General features: G+C 40.0%; 3 protein-coding genes across 3 annotated transcripts in view; 1 reads left to right on the top strand and 2 right to left on the bottom strand.

The window, feature by feature from the left end:
• WWC2 (WW and C2 domain containing 2) overlaps positions 1 to 19,669 on the top strand; it is a 104,613-nt gene extending 84,944 nt beyond the window's left edge. The window contains exons 16-23 of the mRNA XM_087736411.1: positions 1,093 to 1,257; positions 2,013 to 2,134; positions 3,158 to 3,350; positions 5,301 to 5,465; positions 8,140 to 8,232; positions 9,354 to 9,596; positions 15,142 to 15,269; positions 16,956 to 19,669. Coding sequence (XP_087592537.1) covers positions 1,093 to 1,257; positions 2,013 to 2,134; positions 3,158 to 3,350; positions 5,301 to 5,465; positions 8,140 to 8,232; positions 9,354 to 9,596; positions 15,142 to 15,269; positions 16,956 to 17,022 — 1,176 coding nt within the window. The 3' untranslated portion in view covers positions 17,023 to 19,669. The remainder of the gene's footprint in view (positions 1 to 1,092; positions 1,258 to 2,012; positions 2,135 to 3,157; positions 3,351 to 5,300; positions 5,466 to 8,139; positions 8,233 to 9,353; positions 9,597 to 15,141; positions 15,270 to 16,955) is intronic.
• Positions 19,670 to 20,567: 898 nt separating this feature from the next.
• LOC104021278 (claudin-22-like) lies at positions 20,568 to 21,224 on the bottom strand. The gene has a single exon (XM_009474811.1). It carries the CDS (start codon positions 21,222 to 21,224, stop codon positions 20,568 to 20,570), a length of 657 nt encoding a protein of 218 aa, XP_009473086.1.
• A 1,136-nt stretch (positions 21,225 to 22,360) lies between these two features.
• On the bottom strand, positions 22,361 to 23,095 carry LOC104021279 (claudin-22). Its single transcript, XM_009474812.2, has one exon. The coding sequence runs from the start codon at positions 23,093 to 23,095 to the stop codon at positions 22,439 to 22,441; it is 657 nt and encodes a 218-aa protein (XP_009473087.2). The 3' UTR covers positions 22,361 to 22,438.
• Between the last annotated feature and the right edge of the window lie 898 nt (positions 23,096 to 23,993).

Here is a 23,993-nt window from a genome sequence, read left to right as displayed (position 1 = left end):
CCTAATTAGTGATGCTTCATTTACTTTCAGATTGCTTTTGCATGGTCTGGTTCAATTCAGTCTAGTTTTTCCACCACGAGTCTGACTTAGTAGCACAGCGCGATTTTTAGTTACAACACGCTGAAGAGATGCTGGAATCTGATGGGGTTCATCAGCTCCGACTACTGGGAACAGCCTCTCACTTTGAAAAATGTAGAAGTTAACTTAATTCCTGGGGAATGTGTTGGCCTTTTCCAGTATGTAAGAGGTTCCCCCTCAGGTAAGGGAAGGGTGGCAGAACAAAAACGCAACAGAATGCAGGATAGAAAGGTGAAGAAAGAAATCCAACAACAAAAAAAGCCCCACCAAAGACATAAGGGTTAATCACAAGATCAAAAGAAAGAGTTGGGAGTACCACCCCCAGCAGAAAGCCCTGGGCAACATGGCCACAGTCTTGGCAAGAGCTACGTAGGCAGCCCCATAGCTGCGAAGATGGTTTGCTTTGCCAAAGGACAGAGGATTTTAATCTCCAAGGCACAGCCCAAACACGAGTACTTCATAAGTTTTCCCAGAGTGCCAACTCAGTGGATGTCCGTGCTTGTCCAAATGAAAGGGTTTCTTAATCTCTTTTACTGTCTTTTCATCTGCTTCCTCACTGGTTAGAGCAAACAAGGTCATCCGTTATTGTTTGCCGTATTGATGATTTTTGTGGTGGAACAACTGAAAAATTGACTGAAACTTGCTGCTCCATGAGGTGACGCTGCAGGTTTCATTGACACAGGTTTTCATTACTGAATGCTATAGAAAGCAGACATGTGCGTTACAGTGATATGGAGGGCTTTGTGTGTGTGCAGGTGGGGAGAAATTCCGCAGACTGAAATAAAAGATGGCAGAATAGGCAATATGAAGGACCCTTCCATGTGCTTCTCTTTGTTTATTTTAACTGGAAGTGGAAGGAAATAGAAAATTGTACAGTTAAAAAGGGAATTAAGATTCATGTCAAATTTGTGCTGCCTATTTTACATGATAAATACTGTAGCATTTAATTTCAGCTGTCTTGCAGGGGAAAAAAAAAATTTAAACAATTTTCTTCCCCATTCTTATTTTGTGCAGGCTGGGACTCAGATCAGTCTGGCGGATTTATCATTTTCTGATGAGACTTGTACTCTGTGGTACAACCTGTTGCCTTGCAAGCAAATTCCTGGCAAAAAGAACAAGGAACAAAATGAAGAATCCATGTTTCTGTTAAGCAAGCAGTCGTCGGACTCATTCGACTTGGTGAGCAATGCGTTGGCTATTACTGTAATAGCAAGAAAAAAGCCATGGGCTCTAATTGTGCTGTTGCACTGTGGTGACTTGAATATGTGAATTGTCCTCCCCTGAAGGTCCAAGGCCCTGTTGTCTTGCGGGCACTTTTGTCTGATGCTGATGCTTCTTACTGGGATACATAATTGCACTCCGGTTTGAAACACTTCAGCTGCGTTTCATTTTAAAAAGAATGTTATTGAAGAGCTTCCTTAAGTTTACCGTTGATTTTGATATGCACACAGAAAAGTTGCTATTTGTTAATTATATGGATTTGCATATTTAAGCCATTGCACTGAAAATGCTGATTATGCAAAACACATACCAATTCTTCTGGTTAAATAAGCTTTTCTGCTTTAATACATCCTTAAGAGAACTATGTTAAAAATGTAACTTTTAAGAACAACCTTTTTTTACCTAGGGACGTTACAATTATGAGAGGGAAGAGAGACAAGACATTAAAGGATGACAGGAGCATATTTGATTGCATTATTGTTTTCCAAACAGTCTATTTTTGATTGAGATTTACTCTGTATAAAACCAATCAATTAATGTGCTACACACTGATAATTCAAACCCCTTATACTTGTGATCCGAGTCATGTTTTTGCTGGCATTGGGGAGCAGCAGGGTAATGCAGCTCTTGCAAGAATTGTCCTTTTTTTTTTTTTTTAACCTATGTTCTGTATCACTCAATTCTGGTTTCCTCTTCTCTTTCCTTGTGAGCAGGATGCTGTGTCAGCTCTGCTGGAGAGGACATCTGCTGAGCTGGAAGCAGTAGAACAAGAGCTGGCTGAAGATGAGGAGGAGGAGGAGGAGGAACAGGAGCAAAGGGGCTCTGAGGAAGACTGGTAAAGCCACTTTTCCTCCCTCACTGTTCATGCCTGAATGATTCTGCTCATTCCTCTTATTCTTAGACAAATGGAAGAGCTGTACTTTCGGAGGAGATCATAGAGTCATAGAGTGGTTTGGGTTGGAAGGGACCTTTGAAGATTATCTAGCCCAGCCCCCCTGCCGTGGCAGGGACATCTTTCACTAGATCAGGTTGCTCAAAGCCCCATCCAGCCTCACCTTGAACACTTCCAATGATGGGGCATCCACAGCTTCTCTGGGCAACCTGTTCCAGTGTCTCACCACCACTGGAACTGGGGTAAAGTCTCGTCCTCTTGTGTGGTAAATTCATTCACCTTCTTTTAGGTTTATAGTGTCTTGGCTGGTGTGTTAACTCCTACTGCTGATGCTCCTCCATTCCACGTACATCTTCCTGTGAAACCACTTGGGAAGTCTAAGCCACTGGAGATGTGCTAGAATGTCTCGTATCAAATATTAGTTGCATTAACTATAACAAGCAACTAATAGGATTTGAAAAGAGAGCTGCTGTCTGACAAAGTCAGTGTGTGTGTGCTTCCATTGATGGTCTTGTCTTTGAAGAAGTTGTGGGCTTTCGCAAGAAACAGATTTCTTGCTAAATTACTATGTTAAGTTCAGTTCCTGTGCAATTTCTTATCTGCAGCGTAGAAATAAATACATGCTGTATTGTGGGGGAAGGGGAGACTCGCTCATTTGTTTTATTAATTTATTGCAACCAAAGTCCTTCAACGTTATAAACATACAGCTACTGAACGTAGCACGGTGTTGTCATAATGATCTTGAAGGTGAACTGTAGTAGAGCTTGCTGGGTTTTATTGGAGCATATAATGAAATTTGCCTTCACGTGAACTTAATTGGAAGCATTTGGGTGATAAGAGTATCTTGTTTTCCCTGTCAGGAAAATGCATGCATTGTACATGGGTGAAGGCCTAGGCCTCCTGATACCTTTCTCTGGTGGGCTTTTTCAGTTTGAGAATAAGCCTGGGCTACTTCTGTTCATACAGGTTAGAAATGCTCGCAGAAGCCTCTGATGAAATAGTGGATGAAGAGGAAGATGGTATTAAGCTGGCAGTAGAAGGCAACTGTACTGATGACATAGGCTTACTCATTGGTGCACCAGAAACAAATGAAGACAAGGACAGAAAGAACAGTGATGAGGCCCATGAAAGCCAGCAAGCTGCTGTAATACTAACACTGGTAAATATCTTAAAATATGCATTCTTACGGTATGTTACTGTGTCTGAAGATCTATTCCTAAGCAGTTAATGTAGAAGTCTGCTGCATCTGAGCATTTACAATTTGATGTGGCCTTTGCTGTAGCGCTTGTCTGCATGTACTTTTAATTAAGTCGGTGTGGTCACTTCTGAACTATGAGGAGGGCATTTAACAGACATGCTAGGCAGAACTTCTAAGTCAAAGACAATTAACTAAAAATGTCTATCTTTACTTTTTTTGTTGCATAGGGAGAATATTCAAAATACAACCGCAGTTCAGTAGCTTCAACTTGTGCATATTTAAAATATTTCTGCACATCTGTTTCATTGTTTCCTTTTTTTTTTCCTGATTCGTCTGATAAACAGTGGGAAAGACAGAAGAGGGGTCAAGATCTTTAAACCAATGAGGGGATTTCTTTATTTCTTCCCTTTATTTTAGAGTGTGAAATACTGGATTAGCAGAGAAAAGGAGGAAAGATTAATGAACAGAAAATTCCAAAATGTGTATTAAACTGTGTACTATTGAACTACCCACACGCTGCACATAACAAATTCCAGTTCCATATCCTTGTGAACTGTTCACTTTAAATTATATTCCACCTTCTGAAAGCACTTTTAGTAAATTTTTAGCAAACATATCCCTGATGTGGTAGCACATACTCTAGAAATAAAATTTTTAGAACACCTTTCTGCATCTTAGCAAAAACACTGTTGCATGCGTTAAACCCGCGGGTTCTGTAAAACAGCAAAGGTAAAAAGGCAAAGAACGCCATCTCGTTCCTTCAAGTTTGTGACAATACAAAAGTTCAACACCTCAGTGGACTTGCTGGAAACTGTAATTAACTTCCAATTAATGTGGCAAGATGCCAAATGAGCTAACGCCATGGTATTAAAAGGACTGACAGTCTGCTGGGTAGCAAGCAAATATAGATCAAAGCCCTAACTCGGTAAGGGGAGACATCAAGGACAACATCTGAAGGTTAGGCACGCACACAAGTGTTTTGCTAAGCCCAGGCTGGACAGTGAGTGAAAGACACAGCAGACGTCATTGTAAAGCCAGCCACAGTATAGATCTTCGTGTGCCAGATCCTCTCAGGGTTGCAGTTGTGCGATTTAGGTCGTTGTATTTATCACACGCACGTTGAAATCCATGAACCTCATTAAATTACCCAAGTTGAAGAAAATGCCCCAGTGCACATCAGTAACATCAGATGTGCCAGCTGCTGCAGTGCTCGTTCTGGCCAGGCTGTCAAGATGATTGCTGCCTGTAAGCACAGGCTGTGCCAGCTACGGGGGTGCTGGCACCCAGGGCTCCCTGTGGCACGTGTGGGGCCACTGTAGTAGGCAGCAGGCCCTTCCGAGGGACAGCAGCTAGCAGTGTCTGTTCCCTGGGTTCGCAAGGCTGGTGTAGCTCTGCAGACTGCCATAAAGCAACCCCGCTGCTGGGGTTTGGGGGACATACAACAGTATGTCTGGAAGAACCTGGGCAATGTCACGTTCCCAGCTGCTCCTTTCAGTGTGCGTAGGCACCGTCTCTAGCATGGCAGAACCTTGCTGTTCTGCAAATGCAGAACAAAATAAATATAAATGCGCAATAATGAAAATGTCTGCAAATGGCAAAGCAAAACACTTGTTGTGCCACAGTTGCATCAGACCATCTGCAGGGCAGCAAAGGCTTCTCTGCAAAAGCTTTTGTTTTACTGGATACAAAGAGTACCTTCAAAGACTCCCCACACACTGTTAAGCGTTTTGGGAATCTTGTGTTTCTTTACTTCGCGTAGCTTCTCTGTATGTGCAAGGTGCTTTTTGCTGCTGGTCTTTTTCCACCCGCTGCAAGGTAACAAGAATGCTTGTAAAATCCAAAGGCACAAAAACTATGTAGTGGCATGTGTCTGGATATAGTAGTTCTTATAAACGAAATTCCTTTTCACAGGTTGATAAAGAGACGAACACTGAGGAATCGGTTAACGAGAACGCAACAGTCCGACCCAAGGACAGAGCCAGCTGGAGCTCAAGACAGCCTCCTTTTGTGAGGAACAGCATGATTGTGCGCTCGCAAACCTTCTCTCCAGGCGAGCGGAACCAATACATCTGTAGGGTAAGAGGAAAAACACTTGGAATGAAGAGCTATTAACTAAAGAGTCATTTAACTTCTTGGGAATGATGCATTAATGACAGTGAGTCATGTACCAATTTTCCCCGCAAGAGGCAGAGCCTGTGCTTTCTCTAGGTTCTTTCTCTCCCTGACTGACCTGATGCACAGTAGAACTGACTTTCAGCAGAGTTGCATACTCTTGCAAAACACCTTTACTAGGGCAAAAACACATCCCATTGGAGAGAAGTAACACGGATTCCTGTGCTGGCTGGCTGCAAAAAGCGTGTTTCACTGCACGTCAGCAACTAAGCTCTCACACAGCAAAATAATTTGTTGAAACGTAGAATAGAGTTCACTGTAAACTGCCATTGCATTACCATATTTTAATAATGTAACCACTTAAGGGCAACAGTGCAGAAAGAGTTCAGTCATCAGTTTTAAATCTCGCTTTGTATCTCAACTGGTTTTAAACCTGGGCAGCCCAAATCCTGCTGTAATTACATCTTTGAAAGATGTGCGAGTGCTGCCTAGGGGCTGAGTTTTAAACATGGCTTTGGCAATAAAGTTCTCCGGTCTCTCTAGATCTATGGTAGCATGGACAAAAAAGATTAAACTTATCAGCCCTGTTGCTGCTAAGCTAACTGTGAAAATCATGTGTTTAAAGATTTAAGCACGGATTACCAGCTCTATAGATTTTAATTACAGACACCCTAGAAAAGGCAGTTTGTTCTTGATCTTTAGTTTCTACAGGTTACTTACACAAGTATGACTTTTTAAAAAAAAACAACTTATGCTTTAATTCTTCTCCAGTTCAGTTAGAGGTGGTTGCCTTAATCGTTTGGGAGCATTAAAGTTGGTCACTTCTCTGTGATTACCATTGGCTTATTAAAAAATTCTATAGGCAGTATCTACATACTTGAATAACTGTTCTATATACCCTCCAGAACGAAACACAGCAGATCATTTTGTAACAATCTTTACCTAATTTGGATAGGCTATTGGCTGGACTAAGAACCTAGCCTTCATCTGAATTCCTGTAAACTGGGAATTAGTTGTATTGGCAAAAAAACTGTAGCCTTAGCTTACTGACTGTGGAGGTCTTCAACAGGAAGTAACACTAGTTGCTCCGATAGTTTAGTTAGTATAAACTCCTGAGGTTTTTGCATCTGGAAAAGTATTGGGCTTTTGTAGCATTGAACATTGCTACATACCTGCTGGCAGAAGCCAGAATCTAAAAAAGCATACCTTGAATAAACCATTCCCTTTCTCATTGTGTACGGTATTTCCTGGAAGCAAAGTGGCCTAGGAAAAACCCGTGTTTGCACAGATGAATCTTTTGTAGCTTCAGAAATACTTGTAGTCCGCTGTTGGGGCTCACGAGTGGGCACTGCCACTGCACCCGAGTCCACGGAGAGGGCTGAACAGCTCGGGTCTCCCCAGCTGGCACCACAAGCCTATGCAGCCCCGCCTGCTTTGTGTTGCTATACTGGAGGAAAGCGTCTGTTGGGTACGCTCTGGCTAACTGCCAGCTGCTCTCTTTTCAGAAGAGATGGCCTAGCCTTAAGAAAGCACCTACTCTCATACAGTGTTACAGGAAACACAGAGATTTTTTGAGGCCTAAAGGACAGACCCAAAGTCTGTTGGTGCCTTTGAAAATATCCCTTGAAAAGTGCTTAAAGAACATCAGTGATGATAGCCACCTGTGCCTATCCAGGGGTGAGTTCCCAGTAGTGGCTCCCTGGTGAAAAGACAGATTTGTCTCTCCAGAGGTATATTCATAGTGCCAGAGGTTGCATTTCTCACCCCCCACTCCCAGTCAGTCCTGCGTAAGCACGCTTTAGGGCTCTGGCTTTGGTTATTGAAATGTTAGCAGATGATTCTTTTTGTCTGTCCTTTTCTGAAGAGGTGAAATAAATACCCTGCAGATAGATGCTTCTGTTCTCTTTGAAGGTTACCACCACGCATGCTGATGCATCTAACAGTCAGTCTGCATTGATGTATGTGGAACTAATGCTATAATGAAGAAGAAACTGCTGCCAAGCTGTGGTGCATATTTTTGAGAAGCAGGAAGTGCTTCGGAAGGAAGCTGTAGGCACACCCATACTTGTTACAAATAATAATAATAATACAAAAATACCATTTGTTGGACAGGTGTATGTCTACAGGAATTTACCTTCCCTGCAGTAAATTTGTTAAAAGCCTGCCCCAGGTAAATGAAATGCATAGTTTATAATCTGCAATCATATAAAAGCCAGACAGTGATTTGGCAGTACTTAATAAGCATAGCTACCTTCCTTGCATTCCTAAAGAGTCTACTTACTATTCATTCAGTAAGATCAATTATGATTCCCATCCCTGGAAGCATTCAAGGTCAGGTTGGACAGGGCTCTGAGCAACCTGATCTAGTTGTAGACGTCCCTGCTTATTGCAGGGGGTTGGACTAGATGGTCTTTAAAGGTCCCTTCCAACCCAAACCATTCTATGATTCTATGAATGGTTGTCTTGGTTTAGGAATGGAATTTGAGAGTAGACGCTTATTCTAGTTGAGAAAGTTTTTACTTTGTATTAAGAATGACCTACATGTATATCAACACTGAGGTTTTCTGACTGGTTATATCAATACAGATGTATTTGTATATGAAGATGCTTTATATCTCTGTTATGTATGTTTTGACAGTTGAATCGAAGTGACAGTGACAGCTCAACACTAGCCAAAAAGTCTCTCTTTGTGAGAAATGCCACGGAACGGCGGAGCCTGAGAGTTAAACGGGTATGTGCTATGTTACTTGGACGTGGTTTAAAACAAAGTATGGGGACAGAAGGAATAACAAGCAACTTAAACCATGTGCTTTATTCCAAGTATTTCAGCAAAAGCAATGCAAGTACCACATGTAGTCCTGTAGTTTCAGGTTGAAATTTCAACACAGTGCTCTCAGTCCTACATCATCCCTCACCCACAAAGCTTAAGTTGTTCTAGTTGTGGCTGAAGCCAGCAGCAAGACACCGTGCTCAGCATCATGGCATTCACTGTTGAACTTTAGCTTGTTACTGTCAAAGGGATCTGAGTTAAAGAACCCAAGTATTACAAGGTGACTCAAGGTGGCTCACGCTGCACAAAAGTCAACACCAGCAACATATATCTTAAAGCAAATTTTGGTGGAAATTTCAAGGACTCGGATGTCCTTAAAAGGACATACCCTTTAAAGAGGATTTACGCTTCTCCAGGAGCGTTTGAGTAGCAAAAGGATTGAAAGATGAGAGTAATATTTTGTTTCTCTTGCACAGAGTTCATTCTTACATAAGTTGAGAGAGTTGTATTTTAATCTTGATTGTAATTAAAGAAACACCTCTGCAGAAGTGTTGTTACCAGGTAGCAGGATTACATTTGGCATAAGAAAGAAATATTGAATAGTCTGGGATGGCTTCTCCTGCCTGATTTATTCATGCAAAAATGCATAGTGAAAGGACAGTAAGTAATGTGAAATACACTAAAGAAATGCATGTTTACAGAGTTTGTAGCATTATGTGTTTGCTTAGGCCTTGAAAAAGCAAATGTTTATAAAAAGAAACAAAGTAGCTGAAATCTGTGGAGAAGTTTGTGTAGTGCTGATCTCCTGGCATTGTGTTGTGCTGGGGATCAGAACGGGTTTTTTGTTTTTAACCTGTAAATATATCATTGTACACCTGGTTGGAGAAACTTTTGCCTTTATTTTTAGCTAGTGACTGAAGAAAAATTCCAGGATAGATGAATTTTTGGACTTGGATATCATCAAAGCAGCTTTCTGCTAAAGAAAAACAAAAAATATTTGAGCTTTTCTGACTGTACTATGTCAAACCCTATGCTAGCCTCTCTAGGTATTCATTTTTATTGTTGTCTCCCAAATGATTCAGCCTGTTTGCCAACCAATCATGCGAAGAGCTACGCAAGAGTGCCCCATACGCACTTCCCTTGACTTGGAGCTGGACCTCCAGGCATCACGCACAAGACAGAATCGTCTGAATGATGAGCTTCAGGCCTTGCGGGATCTTAAAAAAAAGCTTGAGGAAATGAAAGGTAGAGGAGAGACAGACCTTCCCCTGTGTGTGCTAGAGGATGAACGATTCCAGAAACTCTTGAAACAAGCTGAAAAACAGGTATGAGCAGCATACAGATACTGTGTGAATGAATACACTTATGCCCCTACCTTTTCCACAAATTCGTTATTTGGTCTATCATGTTAAAGATTCTTACAGAAGCTCACATTTGACTAATTACACCTCTGAATGACATAGTGTAAACAATATTTCTTTATTAGTCAATACTACAGTATTTAAACCTAGAATTTGAGGTAGTATTTTTCTAGTGCCCTTTAAATACTTTAGTAATTCCGAGTAGAAACTCTATTAGGGAGTAATAGTTGTGGTTGGTGTAGTAAAATAGCATTTACTGAAAAGTTAATTTAAAATTCTCACATCCCAGCCATACTTCTACAGACATGTGTATGCTTTTTGTCCTTCAGCATCAGTTGATCTGCAGTCTGCACAGAACTTGTAGCCAAAAGATCTTTGTAACAGGTAGAGAGAGGCAATGACCATTACTTACAGTGGTAGGGGCATGCGGGAAAGGCAGTACTTCCACTGTGGCTTATTTCCTTGTGCAGGACATAATTGTTCTAGTTTTGGCAAAGAAAAGCCAAATTCTGTTTTCTGTGTGATGGTGTCTAAAACAATACAAGTATATATTCACTGTCTCCAAACTGCCGTAAGGTAAGATGGGATGCCCTCGTGGATAAAAGACGACAAATAGGATAGGAGGGGTGAGAGGCAACAGTGACAAACTGGAACACGGAAAATTCTGACAAGATGCATGAGTAAGCTGGATGTTGTGGGGTTTTGGTTTTGTTTGGGGGGGGAGGTTTGTTTTTGTCTTTTGGGGTTTTTGTTTGTTTGTTTGTGGGTTGTTTGTGTGTTTTTGGTTTTTGTTGTTTTTGTTTTTTTTAAATTGTGAGGGTGATCATACACTGGAATAGGGGCTCAACCTCCGCAGTTGGAGATATTCAGAACCTAACTGGACAAGACCCTGAGTACCCAGCTGTAGCTTCACCTGCTCTGAGCAGGAGGTTGGAGTAGGTGCCCTCTGGAGCCCCCTTCCCATCTATGTCAGTCAACGTACATCCGTTTTCAATGAGGGGAGGTTGCTAGTGACGTCCAGGAGCGATTTGTACTCTTCAGCTATTTATGGTTGATAGAAGTGAGTGTTTTGATGACACCCCAGTTACTGGGAGTCATAAAAATGGAAAGCAATTTTAACAAGGTGTAGATGACTTCCTAATATGTAAGCAACAGCTGTTTGGGTTTTGTTTTGTTTTTAAAAAAAAAGCTAAATGTCAGTAAATAGCCTTGTGTAGAGGAGGGAAGGGATGATGCTCATATACAAAGCTGAGCTCTGAATTAGATGTTAGGAATGAGATACTCTGGATATAAGCAGCAAAAACATCGCGGCACTCAGCAGATGTCAAAAAGCAAATAAGACGGGAATTACTAAGAAAAGAAGTTGGAACAAAACAGATCATTGTTTTATGATGTAAATACATGTTATGCCTGCAACTTAAATATTGTTCAGTTCTGGTTCCCCTTCTCAAAGTGGATAATAAAACTACAGAGGGTCAACAAGGATGGTCAAAGGAGGAAACAGCTTCCATGTTAGGAGTGGCTAAGTAGCTACAGCTGAAGTCTATAAAATCATGAGTGAGGTGGAGGAGAGGAATTCATCATTGTCTTTTATAATACAGGAAGCAGGGAATTGAAGAGGTGGCAGTTTAAGTGCAAGCAAACATAGCACAACATTTAGAAACCGTAAAAATGTTTTCCACAGAACATTGAGTGCTGCAAGTTTGCATAGGTTCCAAAAGCAGTTACATACATTCATGGAAGAAAAATCCATCAGAGGTCATTAACCATAATGGTATCACCTACTTCAAGAAGCCCTTGACCATCTGATAGCTTAGGAAACAAAACTTTTTCTCAATACGTTCTCCCAGCTCTGTGTTTATGCCCTGTTCTGTACTCTCTGTCTTCCTGTCTCTCTTTCCTTGGCATCTGCTGTGGGCTATAGATAGTGGAGTTCTAAAATGGCTATAAAATACTAGCAGAGTTTAGGCTGAGCATTGACAAGTGTTTTGAAAAACCCTTGGGCAAAATGGGATAAGACAGCACAATGTTTAAACATCACACAGTGTGATTGTGTGGGTTTTTACCATGTGAATTCATTGTATGAATTTGATCTAAGTTTTAAGCCATAAAAATAGTGGCTTATATAAAAGAAGCATAGATAAATTTATAAGTTCATAGTTTAATGCTGGGTGCAGGATAGAAATGTTCATTTTTAATTGTTTAATTTAAAACTACTCCCACTCTAAAGCTATACCCACTAGAATAGAATATGCCTCTGCAACATTTAATATTATAAATCCTCTGGATTTGTGCGTTCTTACTTCAGCTGGATCTTTCAAGGCAGCAGATAGGTTTGTCAGATTTTATATCTCTGGTGTCAGTGATCAACACCATGACACACACTGCGATGAGGAATAAGGGTAATAATATACGTTCCTAAAACATATGCAGGCTGCAGCACAGCATTTAAGTCCTCCTTTCCATGCTAGAAGTCAGCGCAATGTTCACAGCCACCCCACCTCTTTGAAGAGCGCTTACAAAGTTGCTAGAAATATTTTTACCATTAAAATCATTGCAGCCTTCCCCGGTGGAGCAAAACAACCCTGAGAATGCTGTACTCTGCTGTCAGTGTTTCCTCTTGGGTTAGCAAAACACAGCAGCCTAGAGGACATTGTCACAGATTATTTTTTAGATCCTGCAGGCATTATAATGGCACAGACTAATGCAGCAGCTGGAAGTGCCAGAGAAATTGAGAGAATTTCAAGTGAAAAATGAAACCAACGATGTGGGGGATGTTGAAAATCAGTAGCTGCTTGCTAGCACGCAAGTTACTCTGCTTGAAGCCAAATACACAGACTCCATACCTTCCCTCCCCTTCCTACCACACCTTCCTAAGTACAGCAAGTACGTAAAGCCCACTAATACCTGCAGATCAGAAACCAGTAGGTGATTCTGTGCACCAGAAGCATTTTCTTGTGTTTAGATTGCATTTTTGTGAGACATCATGCAGTATTTCAAAGTTGGAGTCTTAAATCCTCATACAAGTAAGTTTTTTCAGACACCTAGTGTCCTCTGAAGTACTTCTTTGTCTATGTCCAAAAAAGATTCCTGTGAATATCTGTAAAGATCATCTTTATTTCTTTTCAGTACATCTTCTATGTAGAGGTAATCTGTAATTATGGCATTAATACCACAAATATGTCCTTGTTCAGTGTTTTGGTGTTTAGCACGGTTAACAGTTTTTCTTTAGATTCGCTTTCATTCTTCTACACAAAAAACACTGAAGAACAAGACAGGAATTAGTGTTTCAGCTTTAATTTTGATAGTGTTTCTTCTTTATCTCACGCTTAAGCTAAGCACAGATACAGAGATTCCTATCTGGCACTTCTTTTTGGCAGATAAGTGCCAGATTTTTGGAACTTATAGAAGGTATGGCCAGTGTATTAGTGTGCTTTTCTGTATTTGATATAGATGGAGGATTCACTGTCTTTATAATCACTCAAAAACATGATGTAAATGTAAACCTGGTCATGTACATACCTTATCACATGCAAGCTCTTAGAGACATTGGGCTGAAATCAAAGTTTCTCTGAGAGCATCCTGGAAAAAAAAAAAAAAAAAAAAAAAGATTAAAAAAATGAAAAAAGGGTACATGGTAATAGAGAATATTAAAACAAAGAAGTCATCTATGCTGTGAACCTGAAACGCAGCAGGGACAAGAATCTCATGTATAGTTAGGGAAAAGATAAAATTAGAAAATTTTGAAATATTGTATGTTTAGTTCTTTGATAAATATTAACTAGGGGAGCTGATAAAACATATGGCCAGTGATATATGTAAAATTAATTAATACACTACCAGTTGTAGATTGCAAATTTATGTTCACTAACTAATAATGAAAACAATATTTATAGGTTAATTTCATTTAAAAATCGTAGCTATTTTGGAGTTGGGGACTGAAGAAGTTAACAGCAGTACAAGCTGACTGGATTTTGAGTGAGATTTTGGAAGGGTGGTGCTCTTTCATGTAAAACACTTTCATATAAAACACTGGAGTGCGTTTCAGCAGAGGGAGGGTACCACTGTCCTCCTGTGAACAGGTTTCTATAAATACCTGGTATGAAACCGATAGCATGGACTAACTTTTTTGAATTAGTTGGTTTTGTTCTTTGGGAGCCTGCTGGGTTGAATTCGGAACTGGAGACATGAACTCCTAAGTTACAAACTAACTTGAAGATCGCTGTTTCTGGCTTGGGGGTGTGTTTTAATTTGAGGTAACACAACAGCATTTTCAAGTCCGAGTGCCTAAAGTTAAGCATCAAAACTTAACCTCTAAAGAACTTTAAAAATTGTTTAAGATCATGAACTGCTTCTATTAAATTTCGATGGCTGGCAAAATTGAAAATGCCGTAAATAACATTTGTCTGACAGTCCCTGCAGTCTAGAAATGAAGCTAAGTGCCCGCACAAGGTGGCACCGCCCATGCCATGCACCCCACACGTGATGGGGGTGATAACGGGTGTTATGGGATTCATCTGCACCTGAACGGTGGCTGCTTGTCTAAGAAATCCAGGTGACTGCCCACCTAAGAAGAGCTGCTGTTCAAATTACCGGGCGTTCAGAAACCCCTGATCAAGTTGTTTTTAAAAAACAAAACACAACTTTTAATAGCAGTCTGTCGCTGAAATGGTGGATGGTACAGCTGCGATTGTCCTGTTGATGCAGCAATGCTTGGTAAAGACATCCGTAAGAGAGCCAGCAATACTGAGGTACAGAAATACGGTAACTTACTGGTGGGTATGTAGCTGCTCAACAATGTTCACGTCCAGAAAGATCCTTGATCTCTTGTTACCACTGGTGTTCTGTTCACTTGCCTTGGCTTTTACACCGCTACATGCAAAACAGGTGTTGTGTCGGGAATCAAAGCACAAGAGTTCATGAATATTAACTTTGCTAACAAGGTCAACAAAACTTGAAAGTGTATTTTGAGAGCATGCCTTCTCTATTTTTTTTTCTGTCTCTCATTTTAGATTAGATATAGGCAACTTTCCTGAGAGCTTTCATTAGGAAATAAAAGTATTTTACGTGGGAAGAGAATCACTGTCCGCTAGTTCTAAAAAGATATTTGGATAGACAACATCTGTTCATACATACAAATTTAGGTATTGTCTAACTGTAGCCCTAAGAAATATCTCGTCAAACTTCGTAACACCTAGTAGCCACCTGTGATGGCATGGGATTTGCTCTTTTTTTTTTTTTTTTTTTTTTTTGGAAAAGCTCTGTGATCTTATTTTGTGCCCGTGGCTTAGGCTTGTGATGTCAGTCCTTGCGTCTTGCTGACCCTTTGTGTAGAGATTTTCACAGAATCATAGAATCGTTTAGATTGGAAAAGACCTTTAAGATCATCGAGTCCAACTGTAAACCTAACACTGCCAAGTGTTTTGCTTGACACACAAGATTTTGTCGTTTCTTTGAAATGAGTAGTTGTTCATTATTAGCAAAATACAGTTATTTTTCCTGTTTACAGGCTGAACAGTCAAAAGAAGAACAGAATCAAGGTTTAAGTGCTGAGAAATTGATGAGGAAAGCTTCCAAGGATGTATGCAGGTTACGGGAGCAGAGCCAGAAAGTGCCACTGCAGGTGCAGTCATTCAGGTAAGGCCTGTTCTGCTTTTCATGCTCTTTTTAATGTAGTGAAGTGAATTATTTCTAAATATAATCAGACATACCCTGTAATATTAGTCAGTTAGACTTATTATTCAAGAGGGATCGTGAATCCCACCTCCTTTTTGTTTCCCTCCTCCTTTTGGTTGCGGGAACAGCAAGCGATTACATGAAGCAATTAATCAAGTGTTCTTGCTTAGCGTAAGCCAGAGTGAACACTTTTTATCTCAAACCTTAGTTCTAACAGGTCTAAGTTCCTAAAAGGCTGGACAGTAAGTGGTAGGCTAGCAGCCCAAAGGCCACACTTCTATATAAAAATAAATATAAACCTGTTGATTGAAAAAGACAATGCTTACTCTTCCACATAGGAGCAGTACTGCAAGCTAATTTCATCTGTTTTGTCACTAACACACGTTTTTAAAATTTGATTTCTGCGTTCCTGTATAGGGACATCTAAGTTAGCTGCTAATACGTGTGAGGATTTTTTTCCTTTTTTAACCCAGTCTATTAGGAGCAGTCTGAAAAGCCCATAAGCAAACGGGGGCCTGCGAGGCACACATTGCAAACCACACAACTGTAAGTGATGCAGAATCAGAGCAAGAGAGAAAGGAAAAGGGTTCCTCAGCAAAGAAGCGTTACAGCTGAGCTGCTTGTCTTCAGTATGAAATTCAGAGCAGCTCCAACCAGTTTTCAGTTTCTGTGCAAGTCTTGAGAAAGAGTGTTGGTCGGTGCTGGTCATTACCAGTCATCACAGACAGACTGCTGCACACACTTCCAGGAACACGTAATAGCGCTCAAGACATCATTCCCCTGCAAGAAGGGTATCGTAAGATTCCGTTCTCCTTTCTCTTCTAATCACCACGCAATTAGCCGAGGAATCCAGCTGACATAGTGGATTTTGCTCTGAGCTACTGTTTCTGAGGGGAACTCAAGCTTCGCCAGCGGAAAACATGCTTCAGTCTACTGGACAAATAGTTACCTCCTAAGGCTGAATTGTACTCGCCCTGCTAGTTGGGCTTGTTACAGTGCTGTGGCCCCAAAGACTACTCACGCAAAGGCATTTTTGAAGCTCTCAAGAAGAATGACTCTTCTGAGCTTTAATTTTTAAACCCCCTATACTTATCATCTGCTTTCTAGGCTGCTGGCAGACAAGCTTGTATAAACTTGTTATGCTTCAGTAATCTCTCCATTCATAGCAGACAGAAATGGTTACAGCACAGGGGAAGCAACTAGAGAATGGGTTGACAATTCTGCTTCTCTGAGTCTTGCCCGGACCCAATTATTTTCTTTTCTTTTCCTCCCTTTTCCCAAATCAGGATAAAATGTTTTATTTTGCCTTTTCATTCCCCCACAAAATCACAGGAAATTCAGTGACTAGATCAACATTTCAATCTCATCATTGGAGTTATTAATGAAATACTGCTTTTTTTTTTTTTTTTTTCCTTTTTCAAAATTGGAGCTGCTTTTTACATAAATCTGCCCTTGAAGGGAATTATGTTAGAATGCTTTGGCAACCACATTTGTTGTAAATAGATCACTCTGTATTTTCCTCACTGTATGTTTTCCAAACCTGTATTTTAAAGAACTATGCTGTAACGTTAGCATCTGTATGGCAGATGACACTGGAGTCATGGCATAAATAGTAAAATAATAACTTGTTTTCTTTTCTAATTTCAGGGAGAAGATGGCATACTTCACAAGAGCAAAGATCAGTATACCAGCCCTTCCAGCTGATGATGTATAATTGTGCATTTTCATTGAAGTGTTTTTCCACTTGCTCATCTCTTTTCAGATGAACTTTGTAGTTCCAGTGGCCTGCTTTTAAAGATCTTCTATTTTGCATTCACTATTGATATGTTTATTTGTAAAATATAGTGAATTGAATTGTTTTATGCTTAAAAAAAAGGCAAAAAACCCAAACAACCGGAAAACCAAAGTAGATTAATTTTGGTATACTGATTTTGTACAGTTTGTATGTATTGCATGTGTTTTTATTTTGTAAAGATGGAACAAAGGAACAAAGGCAGTACTGAGCATGTATCCTGTTGAACCGCACTGTGTTGAGAAATACGACGTTCAACAGAAGCTTGTTTATCTTTTCACTGTTTTCATGTGAGCAGACTGTGAAGATGGCTGTTTTGCCATGCAATATTTTTGTACAAGAGTGTGACTTTTATAGTTTAAAGTTAACCACAAGCGTAAGCTCCCTTCCAAAACATCGAGGCTGCCTCACAACAGCTGCTAATTAGATTCGTCACCCCCATTGGCATTTTGTTTCTGAAAACAAATTTCTTCTGGTTTTGTTTTTTAATACTTTGTAGGAAGAGACAGAGTTCAGAGTTTAGTTTTGTGAATGTACAGTACTTTAACCTGCACTAAAAGGTTTCTTGCATCTGCGGGAGAGTGGGCAAGGCAAGGCAAGGCAGACAAGTAACCCTAAAAACTTATTACGAGACTACCAAAAGGGGCAGCTGCTTTCTGAACTGGAAGCTGAATGAAATTCATACCAACATTGAAATCGGAATAGTTATATCCACTGTACGCTTAATAATTAGAGTTTCTCGATGTTAATCTCTTGTCCTAGAGGCTGTCTTATTGCCAACTAGGATTATGTAAAAGTGTTTGCTGAGTTTACAAATATGAAGATGTTTTCATTAAAGTATTTGTACCAGGAGAAAAACCTGTTGCATAGTAACTCAAATATCAGAAATCTTGTTAGTGAGGTAAACCCTTTCTGAAAAGGAAGAGTTCCTGACTAGAAGCCTTCACATATTTCAGTATGTGAAATACAGTACAATTCAGTACAATAAATAACATTTTTAAAAATACACAGTTGACCCTGTATGCATAACCTATGAGGGTGCACAGGTTTAATAAATAGATGTTCAAATTTCTCTTACATGAAGTAGTCTGCTAGGAAGAAGCATCAGCTTGGGTTCATTCTGTAAAAAGTCCAGAACATGAGATGTAGGTGTTGAAGCAGCCCTGTCTTGGTAAAGCAGTTGGGGTCTTATCTTCTGTGGGTCCTCTGTAAGTAGGTGGACGTTGTAGCTAACAGAATTATTTCATTTTCTACTTAATATGTTGCACTCAGATGTATTTAATTCACTGGCTAACGTTTTCTTCCCCAGACAACAAGCCACATACGCACGGACTTCATCTTTCAAAAAGGCTATAATTACTTGGTGAGAAAATGGAAGCAAATATAACCACAGGATGGTAGCAGCTGTCTCAAATTCAAAGTGACAGTTCTGTGATGAGAGGTCTGTGTAACACCCAAGGGTTTTCTTCTGTGCAAATACATCAGTTCGCTTAAATGTATAACCAAACATGCTATTTTGGGCAAGATGACCGATTTGAACATCCTTTATGAGCGCCCCATTTGTTTCTTGGGTTTGAGAATAACATTCATGTCCGAAAGGTCAATTTTAAAAAAAACAAATCTGGAATTATTTAATGTAGAGGTGAAATGAAGGTTGACAGTTTCAACTTCTCAATTTGATTATATAAGTTGTTTGTAGAATGATGTTTAGAGGTGTACTTTATGATTTTTCTTTTATTTATTTACAGTCTTATTTATGTTCTGTTTAATATAGTTCAGTTCTGGCCATAAAAATATTTGACGTTGAGGATGCTATTGTGAAAAATATTTAGAGCTGTCTAAATTCTTGCCAGATTAGCCGTTTCTCCTCACATGTTTTGAATAATTTTCCAAAAAAGTATTATTGTCTGATGTGTAAGCATGAGGTGAGGTCAAAATTAAAGTATTGCTGACTTTAGCTTCCAAAACTCATTTAAAAATGAGAGACTTAAGCATATTTGTGCTCCTCATTTTCCAAATTGGTAAAGTTGAACATATTTATAGGCAGCTTTTAACAATTCTGGGTTTGGAGTTTTGGGGGTTTTTTTACTAGTTCAGATTATTCACACTTGAAACACTCAATAGAATAAGCTAAAATAATACATATACCAATAAAACCCCATCAGTTAAAAATTGTCAATATTACTCTTGAAGTGGAATTTACTCTGCACAGCAGGGTGTAACGAATGTAATTAGTTCTATTACCAGGTACCAATGTCACTGCAGTTGCATATATCAAAATCTAAGTATTACTGGTACAAGAATATTTAGCCAAATGAGCAAAGTTTAGCAGAAATTGTAATAGAACATAAATCATTTTAAGATTTTTTTTTTTTTTTACTATTGCTATGTTTATACTGTATTAAATATCAGATGCTCAGGACTGAACTAAATATTTAATCAGGTTATATTCTGAATGTGTTTCTGTTCTAATTTTGTCTGTAAGAGTATGCAAATACACCACATAGATTAACTTGTCTCTGCACTTTCCATGTGTTTCAGTGATTGGAAAATACATTTCTTTTTTTTTAACAAAGCTCTTTTCCAGACCAGTGGTTTATTTAATTCTTTTATTGCTGTTCTACGTCTTTATATTCTCTTTGCAGAAACAGATGGCTGCTACAGCTTTGTCGATGTAAAATCATTGCAATTTATAGAAAGTTCACATCAATCACTGCCAAGTCTTAGGATAAGTTATATAGAAAGTGATTCATATACTTGAAGCTAGTTCTTTACATTCATTAAGTAAAAACTGCAATAGCAATGAACATGGTCAGCTCTGCACTGGACAACATCTCATTATTAGTCAGAAATATTGGCTTTCCTTAGAGAGAGATTGTGCAGGGATGCATTCAGTCACATATTCACACACACACACTGGAGAGAATCTTCTATTACATGACATAATGTCTGAGAACATTTAGTTTCCACTAGTGTAAATGATACGGGTCCAGGGAACTTCATTCAAGGTTGTATTGTATTAGGTTTTTGTAATGAACTGACACTACAAACCATTTCAGGACTTAAACTAGTATTATTTCTGTAAAAAAGACATTGTTTAAAGCAGCCTCAGTAGGAGTTCTGCCATTTAAAAGATGGTCAACTCTTCATTAAAAATTTTATACTAGCTTATCCTAAAAAAAACCAAAAAACAACACAACCAACAAAACAACAAACCACACAACACACCAAAACCTAGAAAAACAAAATCTGCAATTGATCAGATTTTGGAGAAATACAGTGGTGACTTAGATCTCCATAACTCATCAATTAATGTAATTAAAATTGAAGGCAGGTAGCAATTAAAGGAACTATTTAGTAAGAAACAATCCCTCCCCCGATCTTGTAAACAGTAACCTGTCTGTTCAGAAGAGCTGTCTTACTGTAATGCAAGAGTAAGAAATCTGAAAACCTGATATCTACCCTTTTTAAAGTCTTCTATTCCCAATTTCCAGATGTTGATGGGTGTCTTGCATATCTGCCATTGCATACTGCTCTGGTAAGTGATGGTCAGATGACAAGAAGAGCGTGGAGAGGAGTAGAGATCCTCCTAGAATTATAAAAAATCCACCAAACCAACCACTGAACAGTGCATCCCCCAGTTCCCATCTGGGCACAATCTCTGGGATGTCTTCATCCCAAAATTCCTGGATTATCGTATGGGCAACCCAAGAAACAGGGACTAAGGCCAGAATTCCAGCCATCCACAAGAGTATTCCTCCAAGGAGTAGCAGCTGTCTCTTTAGCTTCTGGTCTATATCCTCCATCTTTAGGCAGTCCAAACCAAGACTAGAGATCACAAGGCTCAGAAGTCCTAGTCCATTTGATGTAGATACTAAAATCCTGGAAATCTTGAATTCCAGAGGCAAAGCTAGGAAAGAATCAAAGTCTTTACACTGTGTTCCTCCTACATCTTGGACTATACAGGTTTGCCAGAGTCCCATGGTCCAAAGCTCCAGTATGTTTAAGTCTAAGTTGCGATTTTTCCAGTCTGGTAAATAGTTACAGGTACCAGTTAAAATCCATCCTAGTACAGACAGCACAAATCCAACTAACTGCAGCCTGTGTCTGTGGACCAAGTTCATTTTTAGCCGTCGCAAAAACGCTAAACTGCTCACTTTTGCAGACACCGTGTCGCTCAATCCTTTGTCATACTGAACATAAGCAAAAGTTAAAACAATGCTTTTTATAAAGCATGACGTACTCCTCCCCCCCCTGGTTCCATGTGCAGTTTTTTGGGGATTGAGACATACTGTGCTAAACCAGTAGCTGAAGGGTGTGGCTACAGCTGGGCCCACCTTTCATTAGTTCAGGGTTTGTTTTTTTAAGAAAAGCGTATACTTTGCTTTCCATCAATCTGCTAAAGCATTACAGCACTTCTGCTACTTTTGGCATCTCACGGTTTGTTTTTAAGTTTTAATACCGCATTGATACGCTTCTACTTACAGCACGTGAAGCTGTCTGCTTTGGGGCCAGTTTTTGTTTGAAGTCAGAGGTTCCACGTTCAGAGCAAGGTGTTGCTGTAAGTGAATGGAGCTTAAGGGGCCTTTGATAGGATGCATAATGCCTCACTACCTGAAGACAGTGTAAGTATTTTTTTTAAAGCAGCGTTTCTCAGCCTGTTTTTGGTGCATAAAGGGTGCATGCAGGTGCCAGAAATGCTTAGAGTAAGCTGTGCATACAAGTTAACGTGCTGGACTGGGAAAACGCAACTTCTTGGGTATGAAGCACCCACCCCGTAGCACCCCATGCACAGAAAGACATCTGCAAGGCTTGCTAGAATTTCAGAAATCTACAGTTTTCTTAGCAGAACAATTCCCAAGTACACAGAAAACCAATTTGATGCAATGCATGTATTTAGACTGTTTAGGATGTGAAAACTCTCAAGTTTGTTGGTCACTGCATTAGGCAAGTGGAAAATTGCAACAGGGAGTCAAGCTTTGAGGCTCATTTAATGGGTTACATATGAAAAGGAGCATACTTTGGTTAAAAGCCAAGCTGTAAGGGAACACGCATATTCAGTTTCAGGATTTTACAGTGCAGTTGAGAAAGCAAAAGCACCTTTTCTGCTCAGTCTATGAAAACTTCAGCATTCTGCTGTGAAACAAAGTTTTAAACAGTTCTGCAGGTGAGAAAACACACCACCTTCCAATACCAGTTATGGAGAAACAGACATAAGTTTAGGAAATCAGCTAGGTAACAAAGAGTCCTTTGAATGACTACTGGAACAAGCGTCTGGCTTGCACTAGGGTTTGAAAAAGATAGGGCAGTCTTTCTGCACTGCTTAAAGCCTTCCATTTTAAGGCCTCGTTTCAGTTTCCAAGTGTTGACACTGATCTTGCTGTTCTGCAACTGCGTAATGGACCGAAGATGGATGGACTTCAGTTGAACAGATGATTGTGCAATTAAGTAGGGATCCTCCTAATATAAGACAAAATCCAGCAAGCCAGCCAACAAATAACGCTTCCCCAAAATCCCACCTGGGAACAATATCAGGTATATTCTCATCCCAAAATTCCTGGACTGTGGAATGGGCAACCCAAGAAACGGGGACAATAGCTGTAATCCCCGATATCCAGAAGAGCATTCCTCCAAACAGCAACAGCCGTTTCTTTTGTTCCTGTTGTCTTTCACCAATTTTCAAACAGTCCAACCCAAATCCTGAGAGCAAGAGGCCCAAAAGCCCCGATCCATTGGAAAAGAACATCAAAATCCTAGAAATCCTGAGCTCTGGAGGCAAAGCAAGGAAAGAGTCGAAGTCCTTGCACTGCATTCCCCCTTCCTCCTGGACAACACAAGCTTGCCAGAGTCCCATGGTCCAGATCTCCAGTTCGTTCAGTTCCAAGTTCAGGTTTTTCCACTGGGGTAAGTAGGTGGTGAGGCAGGACAGGACCCATCCCAACAGCGATAACAGTATCCCGCTTAACTGCATCGTGGGGCGGTAGACCAAGGCCATGATAAGAGCAGAGCCCTACAAGCGCGAGGAGGAAGGGCTCCCCAGCAGTTCTGCAACAACTGCTGCCTTGAGTGATGGTGGAAGCTATGATGATTTTAGTTCTCTGCTGCCCCGAATATAAGCCCTTGCTGTTAACCCTTTGTGGGCTCTGAAACACTTTTTTGTTCTTCACGAATATAAAGTTTCACATAAAGGACGAAGGACTTCACTAAACCATGAGTTAGGCTTTCCGATAAGGATTTGATCTGTTACCTTCCAATTTGCTTGGTAAAATTATATCCCAATGCCTGATGATTACAAGCCTGAGGATGAACAAAGAGGGCTCTATGACCCCTCACCCTAAAACACAACAGAAATCTTTGTGCTTCAATACGGATTAATTAGATTTTAAGTGGTGATAAAAAGTCAGCTCTGTGTGCAACAGGACTTCATTGTAATAGCTAAATTTGAGATTCAGGGATGTAAATCAAGGCCTTGTAAAGAAAGGTAGACTGTTTGCCTATAATCTTTATTCTTAGACTTCCTCAACATACAGAATGGCTTACCTTCCACTGCCCTGTTTTATGTCCCCAGCACTGTAAAAGACGCTTTGTAAAAGATCCTTACGTTTCACATTCTCTACATTCATTTCTTTTAAAACGGGCTTTGTTTTGACTGACTCTTAAGGGAAAAAGGAGACGGGTATGGTGAAAGTACCGTAGAAAATGAAATCCTAGACATCCCTCCACCATAATGAACCCAGGCAGCTCATCAGCCAGCATAAACTTTACCTGCCCCAGGACTTCAGCAACACCATGGTAGCAGCTTACACCAGCTCAGAGTGTCCCCTTTCCTCGAGCCCATGTCCCAGATGGCACAGAGTGTATACGCTTAGTGTCTAACAACATTTGGCACTCAG

The sequence above is a fragment of the Nipponia nippon genome, unplaced genomic scaffold, assembly GCF_047370975.1.
Source record: "Nipponia nippon isolate SJK-2023a ecotype South Korea unplaced genomic scaffold, ASM4737097v1 scaffold_6, whole genome shotgun sequence".
Taxonomy (NCBI): Eukaryota; Metazoa; Chordata; class Aves; order Pelecaniformes; family Threskiornithidae; genus Nipponia; species Nipponia nippon.
Note: the sequence above shows the minus strand (reverse complement) of the source record. Positions and strands in the feature narration are given on the sequence as shown.

Coding starts and splice junctions, on each gene's coding strand:
- LOC104021278 (XM_009474811.1), bottom strand. CDS start 21,224: ATGAACTTGGTCCACAGACACAGGCTGCAGTTAGTTGGATTTGTGCTG.
- LOC104021279 (XM_009474812.2), bottom strand. CDS start 23,095: ATGGCCTTGGTCTACCGCCCCACGATGCAGTTAAGCGGGATACTGTTA.